We start from the raw sequence: 10,734 nt of genomic DNA, 5'->3' as shown, positions 1-10,734 counted from the left end.
TGGGTGGGTTCCTGGAAAGGTAGTCGACCCTATATGGTGTTGGTCAGAAGACCAAAATGGTGATCCAGTTCTCTCATGTTATATTAGAACAGCTGATATTGGGTCTGATCAACATGGCACTATAATACGGACAGATGAGACAAAGAGCAGTTCTGAGTTTGTCTAACTGTATGAAGTATGAGCCTATATTAAACACAAGCACTATACAGAAACAATCGGTGTTAGGCTGGAAAGGGTTTAAGTACACACCCGGTCAAAGTCCCGATTCTCTTTGAAACAATGTAACAAATTACTCCAATTATTTGTAAATAATAATTGTGGACTAGAGCGGGTACAATTTCTGCTTGCGTCGGTTGCAGAGGGGTCCGTTTTTTAATGACATTTTTACAACTGATATTTCTGTATATTTTATCTAAAAATGCATAATTGTTATTTATAAAGATTGCATAGATTTAAAAGCACATTTTTTTGCAGCTCATTTTCAACTCAAAATACTAAGAGTGAAGTGTAGAATTAAATGGTTGTCTTCTCATTTCCCCTGCAAGAGGGACTGGTGATCAGCAGCCTCATAGTTGAATCAAAACAAATACATTTGGCAGACTTGTGTTACAAGCCAACTGGTTTTCAAACCTACTGGTTTCCTAGCTGTGCGTTCACCTATCAGTCTGCCACTATCACCAGATTCGTCACAAATTCACGCTTATACTTTTGTATTCGCCACAGTAAAAATGAGATCGAACTGAAAAATGACGTTGTGAATGTAAATGTCAGTTTAGGTATAGGCTACATTAATAACTACTCGGCTAGTTTTTTCGTTGATCAGTTATTATGGGCTGCTGCAGCAGTCAAAAAAGCAGGCAAACTAAGCATTTGATTTGACATGTAGCTTGAAAATCTTGCTAGCTGACATGTCCAAAAACCGTTGAAATTAACAGTTTTTCATAAGTAATCATATAGTTTTTGTACATTACAATGAAGATTAGGATGTTAATTATACAAAACATCAAAAATCTCAATTTTGACACAAAACGGTTTTCGAACTTTTATGGCTGCTGAAGCAGCATTCCAACAAATATATATGACAGAGAACAAAGGTTGTGCCCTTGCCGAAGGCAAAGCAAACCCAATAAAGAAACTGTAGGATACGTTCTGTTTACCAGTAAGAATACAGAATCAAATGAATTCATCTATTTGACACAGTATTCACTGTAAGACAAAGATCATGTAAGCAGGACCTAAAATCACTTTTTTTAACCAAAGAGCATGAAGGACGTTCAGAGCCGTCAAGGAAACCTAGACTAGACTGAACTGCTAATTAATTAAACGAGGAAGAATAGTGACCTTGTATAAAAAATGTATTACAGGTCACATCTCACACACATAGTACAAGTTATGGTGGCATGGGGTGTCAGCCAGGCTTCTGTTAGCCGGCTGATCAGGTAACCATCGCTCTACACAGCTGGGGTCAATGAAGGAAGAGATATTTGGTTCTCCTGTTGCCCAGTATCTGCAATCAGAACAGGCTCAAAACACTTAATAAACAATTAGTTTTATAGAGTTGCTGTAGTATTCTGCTGAGTTCAGGTATAACTCTAACTTGTATAGAGACAACCAGACAGGATGGGGTTCTTACGTTTTGGCTGGATCCAGTGGTGTTCCGTCCACCCAGGTCCACTGATGGTAGAACGTTGGTGGAACGTTATCAGTCAGACCCAACCAGAAACGGCCTAGGTTTCGGGTTCTAGTGTGAACAAATTCCTGATGGCAGAATGATTAATGATTAATTAAACATTTAATGTACAGGTGTAAGGTACACCTGCACTTAGAGATTAATGTTGTGTAATTTTAACTTGTTTAACTACATGCTCTTATGGTTTCTTCCCTTTAGCACTGTTTTTTGGTTGTTCACAATATGTACTTCTTGTTTTTGACTACCCGCAATGCTGTGGGGCTATCTTGTTGTTATTATCAGTGACCTATGCACTTTGTAAAGCTCTCTCTTGGAAGTCGCTTTGGATAAAAGCGTCTGCTAAATGAATAAATGTAAATGTAAATGTAATGTGATATCACAATGTCCCTCCTCCCCTCACACACGCACACACACACACACACGCACACACTCCTTCTTGTCTCACCATTTCCTCTCTGCTGTTAATGATCACCAGGTATGCCCCTCTTCTGATACAGTCCTTTCTGCTCTCCTCCCAACTTTTCATCTCCATGGAGATGTAGTAACAGCTGCTGTTAAATCGGCTCCATCCATATTCACCGCTCTCTGTTCAACAACACAAAAGGGCATGACACAGAAATGTTGCCTACATTAGTTTTAATTTAGGTTTTACGCTTTGTAAGTACTTTGGTGTTTTGAATATCAAACATTCTAATGGCTTGAACATACAATGTAGAATTTACAGTTTGAAAAAACTCAATAAATAAATTCAATTAAAGACGATTGCTATTTTCTTTCAGTGTTCATAAACTTCTATAGCTGACAGCTGCACCTCCTCTTAACTGTTTATCAAATACCACAACACATCATTGATTTTGTCCACATTAATAATCAATTTAATTTTTTTTTTGTACCTTATCGGTACAATCCCTTGTTGTTTTCAGTGGCCAACTATCTCAAGCCATCGAGCGTCGTTAGACCCAGCCAGTAGGAGAGCACACAGCAGCCCCAGACACACTGCAGCAGCTCTGGAGAGACTCCTCTCTGGACCCTCAGCACCTGGACACAGTGGGAACTCTGTTATGATCAGTGTGCGTGTGTCTTTGTGTCTTTGTGTGTGCTTGTGTGTGTTATGTGAATGAAAGAAAGAAAAGAAGAAAGACAGAACAAAATGTATTGAGCAGTAAGCATTGTTGTCTGTCTTTGTGCGTGTGTTTTTGCACCGACGTGCCTGTGTGTGTGTTTAGTGTGTGTTACCTGACAGCGGATCTCCTCTGAGGGTGTCAGCATTAGCATAGACCACCATGTTCTCCTGCATCTCCCCCCTGTCAGACTTCACCATCTGGGTCTTCTCTGGTTTAGCGTAGATGTCCGTTGACTGGTTCCAGTGCTCCTTGACTAGTCTCTCGAACACTAACACTACTTACAGTTTTGTATGAATCCTTAACACCTACAGCATCAGAGTGACAGCTCTAGGTCTCTAACACCTACAGCATCAGAGTGACAGCTCTAGGTTTCCAACACCTACAGCATCAGAGTGACGGCTCTAGGTCCGTCGTCTCAGACTAGCTTGTCTCTGCTTTCGTTGTGCGCTTGTGAGACAGCTGGACGGAAGAGCAGTTCTGAATGCAGAACGTCTTACCTCCCTTTTAGCACCGTGAAAAGAGGAAGTACAGGCCAACACTTTAAGTAGCTCAATAGTTCTGCAGCCAGCACACCTCTGTGATCCACATGTCTACAGTTAGGGTTGCCAACTTCCTCAACCCCAAATGAGGAACACTTTTTTCCAGGCACATGCACGCGCGCCAACAGCTAACAAACAATAATGGAAATCGCAAAGTTTCATTAGCCACACCATAAACCTACTCATTTCAGTGTAATTTTGGCAAACCACTTCTGTACTTGCTTGGATGTATTAGTAATAGTCTAGACAATTATTACAAGTTTCTCTCAAATTTCATGTTGTTTGTCTTGAAATAGCATTACACAATAACCATATGCCACAGACACTGAAAAGCTTTAGGCCTAAACCAGCAATGTCAAACTAACTTATCCCAGTTCGCAGCAATACATGGGGGGCCATATCCTATTGAAAGAAAAAAAGGAAGACATTTATGTAAGTCATTTATTTATATATATACATTTTTTCACGATTGCTAAAACACATTTCTTGAAACAGTCAACCATTTTCTCAAAACTGTTAACACATAACCAAATATTCAAACTCAATTTCCAAAACCTCTGACTCTTTTGGCAAAATCAAACACTTGCTCCTAAACCATGTAACCTGTGCTCAAAATCAAACTATGCTTTCAGATCATAAACACAACCAATCAATATATAAACACTATGGAGAAATCATTAGACACAACACAAAAAAAATGAAAACACAGCATCCAGGGCATGTAGTTACACGTAAAGAAGAATTTTCTTTATGTTTAAACAGTAAATTCATTTACTGTAGCAATAAAGAACATTGATTTTGAAAAACTGGATTTTGGAGTTTCAACCCCCATTGACACTTACCTACTGTATGACTATGTTAAGCCTGTGTTCTGCTCTCTTTCACCAACCGTCTCTGGAGGAGGGGATCCCTCACCGAATTTCTCATCCCAAGGTTTCTGTAATTTGTCATCCTCAAGTGAGTTTTTCTGGGAGTTTTTCCTTGTCTTCCTTGAAGCTTGAGGTTGGTTGAGGGGCAGTTCTATGGTCGTATGTGAAGCCCTCTGTGACATTGCTTGTAAAAATGGCTATAAAAAAATTCTATACACTTGATTTGAAAATATTACAGTAAACATCACAACTTAGTACTGTCAACAACAACAAAAAACCCTCTGGTGTGCTGGAACCAGCCTTGAAAACATCTGTTACCACAGGCAGGGATGGATTAACAAACGGGCCTACCGGGCCCAGGCCCAGGGGCCCATGAGCTCAGGGGGCCCCTAAACCAGAGCTCCTCGCGTTGTATTAACATTGTATTGATATGAATATGATGGTATGACACGATGCGCCGTAGCCGGTATATGCTAGACTTAATTCATTCATGTCAGTAACAGGGCCCCAATAGTCCTACTGAGGGATGGATTACCGAACGAGCCTACCGGCACCAGGGGCGCATGAGCTCAGGGGGCCCCTAAGCCAGATCCTTTGCGTGAAGTCTCTGTTATTAACTTTGTATTGATATGATACGATGCGCCGTAGCCGGTATATGCTAGGCTTAAGTCATTCATGTCAGTAACAGGGCCCCAATAGTCCTACTGAGGGATGGATTACCGAACGAGCCTACCGGCACCAGGGGCCCATGAGCTCAGGGGGCCCCTAAGCCAAATCCGTTGCGTGAAGTCGCTTTTATTAACTTTGTATTATTAAGATGATATGACACGATGTGCCATAGCCGGTATATGCTAGGCTTAAGTCATTCATGTCAATAACAGGGCCCCAAAAGTCCTACTGAAAAACTAAAGAATAGCCTAAACATTCACTTTGAAGATGTCACAAGAAAGAAACCATCATGATACCTTTCAAGTGAGTGTTTATCCCCTCAGTTTATCTATAGGACTTTAGAGGGGTTGAGTATTCCATGCAATATGGGCCTTTCAACTCTGTAGGGAGAAATTGCCCTTGACACGTCCAGGCCCAGTGGCCCGTGGTTTCTTAATCCGTCCATGACCACAGGCCAATTCCATTGCCTGTAGGAAATGTACCCTGGTATATGGGTTTCAGTCATAAACCGTTCACCGCCACACAGAGAAAAACTCTTCAATTGGGTTGAGGAAAGGGCTGTATGGTGGAAGGCAAACATTTATAGTAAAAAATGCTGGTTGATGTTGAACTATTGAGTGAGGCAATTTCCTCTATTTCATACGTAAATGTGGCGAAGAATGTACCAGTCATGATTCTCATATCTCACACATTACCGTGAGACACACATTTCAACCAGTTAACACACGCTCACACTGTGTATTTCTCACGCTGAGAAGAAAAAGCCAACCAAGTTGTCCTGCTAACGTTGTAGAAAATTGAAGATTTTCGTCGGAAACGTCTTGCTTCGAACATCAACAACTTGGATGAAATTGTCGTGTCCATCCCCCTATGCTTTGCACTCCATGCCAAGGAATAAGGAACGAAAAACAGCGTGGCTTGCAGCTTTGAAACTAAAATACCCTCCAAAGAAAGTGTATGTTTGTTCTTTCCATTTCTTAAAAAAAAAGCCAACCGAACTGTATCCTGATCCGGAGCTTGATCGGGGCAATAATGCAATAATTGCATCACTATCAATATTGCTATTATTAATGGTAAAGTTAATAGTAGGTGGATAAATAAAGACATGAACATATTAAATTACAAGTGTAAAAGTACATTTTGTCAAGTGCTGTGCATATGTAGTAAATGTAAGGATAAATAAATAAATGTAAGGATAAATAAATGTGAACACATTAAAACGTAAATATATTTCATTTATATATATATGAGAATATATATACATATATACACATTTACAAATATACAAATGTATGAATATATACATTTATGTATATAACGGCGATATTTTTTTAATCGCCCGATAAGAGTCTCACGTTAACGCAACACGTTAACCCCGATAACGGCCCACCACGAATAAATAAAGATATATATACGTCTGGTCACCTTATTCTGACAATACTCGACAAGTCAGAGCTAGCTGACTGAATGAATGAATAAAAGGACGCAATCTCTCGCGCTGCATATTCAATAGGCAATCAAAATACTACAAAGACCATTCTAGAACATCTCTGCTCTCTGAACTCTGGCTTGCTTGCTTGAGCCCCTGGCGTGTAGGCTACGCAACTAAACGCATGGTCATTGTTTCCTTTCTCTCCTTTTTAAAGTTGTGTTCAGGGTCTGTTGTTGGTCACAATGAAAACCGGGGACATTTCCGGAAACAGCTCCAGTCGGGGACAGGTCACCAAAAACGGGGACTGTCCCCGGACACCGGTCACCTCATCTGGTCACCTTATGCGGACAACATATTGCTCACGGTATGCCTTTTAGCAGAAATCTGACTCCATTCTTGAGCAGTTGATGTTGAACATATTCCCTGCGCTTTGGGCCAATCACAATCATGTCTGTGAACCGTTGTGTTATTTGATTGGTTAACAACGCCTTTACGCTTTAAATCCAGGAAGTATAAATTTAAAGACTCGCCTCGTAATGGACTGAAATAAATAGGTTCTCCCTAGGTAAGCTATAACATTTCCCTTTAATTGTCATATCGTGTTTTCAGGGATATGGTATTGTCTGAATACCACTAAGTCAAATGCTTATCCTTTTTGTATTGTTATAGCTAGCTATTAGCTTGTTTTCCTATGTAGGTGGCTAGGGTACCTCAGTGACAGTGACAGTTTGGGGAATGGTCTACTATTGACTGTACAGTTTGCATTCAAACTAGTTAGCTGTATGACTTATTTAGACTGTTCGACTAATTTTGGGGTCTGCCATACTGCAAAATGTGGTATCCATCCGATACCAAGTAAAAGCGGGGCCAGTTTTGCAAATACCAATACCGATACTTTTTACTTGGAAAAGCAGCTTATCTACTCCTCGGGCCTCCCTGCCCTGCATTTCTGCAGGAAAGCAATGCCTCATCATTTATGAAGTGAATGCATATGCAAATTTGAATGTTCATGTTTATTGAATGATTTTGTTTATTATGATGATAATAATACACAGGATAAAGAGTTTTGTCAAATACTGTTACTATAGTGTGTTGCTGGGTCATGGGACTGCACGTGCACACCGGTTGTGCCGAATTCGCACTCCCTGCCGAAATCTGCTCGTGAACGCGTTGCTTCTGCATTGTTGCCACTCTTACTTGACTTTGCTATTCGATTTGTAATCAATTTAGCCTACGTTGTTATAGAAAAGACTTGTAGTTTGTTCGCGTGGGCGACACGTATAATGTGCAGTTTTCTCTAGTGTAGACTATTCGTCTATAGCCTACATTAGTTTATACAAAGTATACGCCCTCATCGCCCAACGTCTAGTATATTTGAAAGTGCATTAAGTTTATCATGTAGGTTAGATTAGGGGTTAGATTTCGGCAGGGAGTGTGAATTTGGCACAACACCGGCAACAACTCGCATCATAGCAGGGGACGTGGGGGAGGGGCGAAGTGAGAGGAGCAGTATTTGCACAACCACTATGATGTAAAGCAGAGGTCTTCAACCCTGGTCCTCAGGGACCCCCTCTGCACGTTTTAGATGTTTCCCTGCTCCAACACACCTGATTTAAATGAATGGGTCGTTATCTAGTTATGCAGAAGCCTGTTAACGGCCATTCATTTGAATCAGGTGTGTTGGAGCAGGGAAACATCTAAAATGTGCAGGACAGAGGTCCCTGAGGACCAGGGTTGAAGACCTCTGATGTAAAGGAAGTTGTGTACTGAAAGTAGAGAAAAGAAATGGAAATGTAGGCATCGATCTCATCACGCGAGTATCGATCAATAGTGATACCAACGTTGCTATCAATGCTATTGATACTTAAGATTGATCCGCCCACCCCTTTAAACGATCGTTTTTGTGTTACTAACCGATACGCAGCAGGCTGACATTCTGCACAGCGCAAGGCATGGGGAACACCGACAGTGTTGTGGTCCAGCAGCAATTGGCCCGGTTCCGCCCGGAGGAGCGGCCTGTGGTTGAGGGCTTGTTCGAAAAGCTTCAGCAGGGCTCGAGTTCTGCCGTAACCGGGAAACCAAAGACGTTTCTAGAGCTGGACACCTTAAAGGTTGTGATCGTGCAGAACTCGCACTGTACAGTATATCTTTGTCTCCCATTTAATACTTTTTGTTTTCGTTGAATTTTGTCAAATAAAAGTGTATTACACATAGGACAGCAGGGAGTTAAAGTAACTGACTGTCCTGTCTTGCAGCATGCCATGGCAGATGTAGCCTCAGAGCAGATGGTGCGGCGCGTCTTCGCTGCGATGGCCAGCATGAGCACAGGGGAGGCAGCAGGACGTGGCGAGGCGACGGGCATGGCAGCAGAAGTGAGCCACGGGCAGCTGCTCGTCTTCCTGGCAGACGTCCTGCGAGGCACGGCCGAGGAGCGGGCACCCATCGTCATGGTGATGGCGGGGGGCTCTGAGGCTGGTGTTGTCACGTGTGACCAGGTATCAGAGGTGAGCATGGCATTCTCTCTCTCACCCATGTTTCCTCTCACCCATGTTTCCTCTAAGTGTAGACTCTCTGGTCATCATCTACTGACGACAGTACCTGTCCTACTGTAGTTCCTGCAGGACCTGGTGACTGCTGTGGTGCAGATTCTAACCCGTAGGGGGCGCCTGAAGGGCTGGGAGCCAGACCACATGGGAGACTGTTCCCTGGGGGTTAAACTCCTGGCTGAGCAGATGTGCTCTGAACTGAAACCCTCAGGTTAGTGGAACCCCTCTCAACACGTCCCTTATCGAACCTTTTTGGACCTAACCATACATAACGTAGGCCCCCCCCCCCCCCCCCCCCCCCCCCCCCCCTCAGATGGTGTCTGTAACGTGTCCGTCCTGGAAGACTGGATCTTCCACGTGAGCCAGGTGGCTGTGTACCTGGACCTGCTCATCTCCGAGGGCCTGGGCGTGGCTCTGTCCTCCCAGCCGCCTCCGCCCCTCCTCCCCCCCTGCCAGGTGGCCCCCTGGGGGAAGCTGCGCTGCCTGTTGGACCTGCCCTCCCTCATGTTCCTGATCCCCCAGCTGCCTGAAGGCCCGAGCTCCCCGTGGAGGCTGCTGTTCTCCACGCAGCTGCACGGAGAGAGCTTCTCCCGGGTGGTGGGCAACTGCCAGCACAAGGGCCCCAGCCTGCTGCTGGTCAGGGACACCAAGGGCCACGTGTTTGGGGGCTTCGCCTCCCACTCCTGGGACGTCAAGCCGCAGTTCCAGGGTAAGGACCGCCGTGGGTCTTCTGTGTGGATCGCTGGACGCTTTTTCATGGCTTACAATCTCTTAAGTCTGCCGTTTTTTCTCTACAGGAGACTCCAGGTGCTTCCTTTTCTCAGTGTTCCCAAGTCTAAGGGTGTACACCTGTACAGGATATAATGAGCACTACATGTACCTTAACCAGGGACAGCAGACCATGCCCAACGGACTGGTAAGGCTCGTCAACCTCCCCAACCACCCCTTCATTTCACTCGGATGTCTGTCGTGTGATATAAAGCGGTATTGCTCTCTCTCTCTCTCCATCAGGGTATGGGTGGGCAGCACGGCTACTTTGGTCTGTGGCTGGACAGCGATTTTGGGCGGGGCCACAGCCGTGCCCGGCCTCGCTGCACCACGTACGGCAGCCCCCAGCTCTCAGGGGAGGAAGACTTCATCCTGGACCATCTCGAGATCTGGGCAGTGGGCAAGCCCCCCCAGGACCCGGACCAAGAGGTCAGTAGCCCGCGTGGTGGGTCCGGCCTTCTGCATGGGTGGGGAGGGGGTGGGTGACACCCATTCCCGTCTAACACGAAACGAATAGAAGTTGTGCTTGTTTTTCCAAGTCAGATTTATTGCCCAAGCAGCAGCTATGTGGCGTGTGTGCTCTAAGATGAGGGAGGGGAAGGGTTTCTAGACTCTAGAGCTCCGTACTGACTCTGGGCTGTTGTTTCATGTCGATCAGAAGAGGAGCATCCTGGATGTGGACCCCGAGGTGCAGGCCATGATGGAGATCGTAGGGAAGACCATGCACAGCCAGGGCCTACGTGAGCCAGACGACCAGAGCTAGAGACTACTGGATCTGGGCCCAGAAGCGTATTCTTATTTATTGTGTTAAACTTGTGTGTCTACTGAAGTGTTATTTCTCTCTGTGTATTGATTTTGATGGCTTCAATAAAATAAAACTTGAATTATTTTACCTTGGTGTGTTGTGCTTTGCTCAGTTAGACTTGACATCAGTTTGTACTGCAAAACATTTAAGAAAGGTATTAAGATTTTATATTTCTGTTCAAGGACATGTGTACGTTAATATTCCTCGCTGTATTGAATTGATATAGAGGTTTGGTCGGTTGAGATCTTGGTTGCTGACTGGCATTAGTCTGATCTTTTAAATGTGTGGATAA

At 44.0% G+C, this 10,734-nt stretch overlaps 2 protein-coding genes across 4 annotated transcripts; one reads left to right on the top strand and one right to left on the bottom strand.

The window, feature by feature from the left end:
* Positions 1-1,030: 1,030 nt before the first annotated feature.
* On the bottom strand, positions 1,031-8,277 carry LOC124476342 (C-type lectin domain family 4 member E-like). Its single transcript, XM_047033437.1, has 6 exons — positions 8,238-8,277; positions 2,927-3,088; positions 2,618-2,728; positions 2,136-2,275; positions 1,634-1,758; positions 1,031-1,507 (listed from the first exon to the last, which is right to left on the bottom strand). Exons 1-6 carry the CDS (start codon positions 8,275-8,277, stop codon positions 1,366-1,368), a joined length of 720 nt encoding a protein of 239 aa, XP_046889393.1. The 3' UTR covers positions 1,031-1,365.
* Positions 6,820-10,521, top strand: meak7 (MTOR associated protein, eak-7 homolog). 3 transcript variants are annotated; one of them, XM_047034856.1, is made up of 8 exons: positions 6,820-6,888; positions 8,248-8,434; positions 8,579-8,827; positions 8,936-9,080; positions 9,183-9,578; positions 9,667-9,785; positions 9,881-10,066; positions 10,296-10,521. In XM_047034856.1, the coding sequence occupies exons 2-8, from the start codon at positions 8,276-8,278 to the stop codon at positions 10,398-10,400; spliced, it is 1,359 nt and encodes a 452-aa protein (XP_046890812.1). In that variant the 5' UTR covers positions 6,820-6,888; positions 8,248-8,275; the 3' UTR covers positions 10,401-10,521. The 3 variants fall into 3 exon arrangements, with proteins under 3 accessions (XP_046890812.1, XP_046890814.1, XP_046890813.1); XM_047034858.1 differs by having other exon boundaries at positions 9,881-10,082; XM_047034857.1 differs by having other exon boundaries at positions 6,827-6,888; positions 8,251-8,434.
* The last annotated feature ends 213 nt before the right edge of the window (positions 10,522-10,734 follow it).

The sequence above is a fragment of the Hypomesus transpacificus genome, chromosome 14, assembly GCF_021917145.1.
Source record: "Hypomesus transpacificus isolate Combined female chromosome 14, fHypTra1, whole genome shotgun sequence".
In the NCBI taxonomy this organism is placed as follows: domain Eukaryota; kingdom Metazoa; phylum Chordata; class Actinopteri; order Osmeriformes; family Osmeridae; genus Hypomesus; species Hypomesus transpacificus.
Note: the sequence above shows the minus strand (reverse complement) of the source record. Positions and strands in the feature narration are given on the sequence as shown.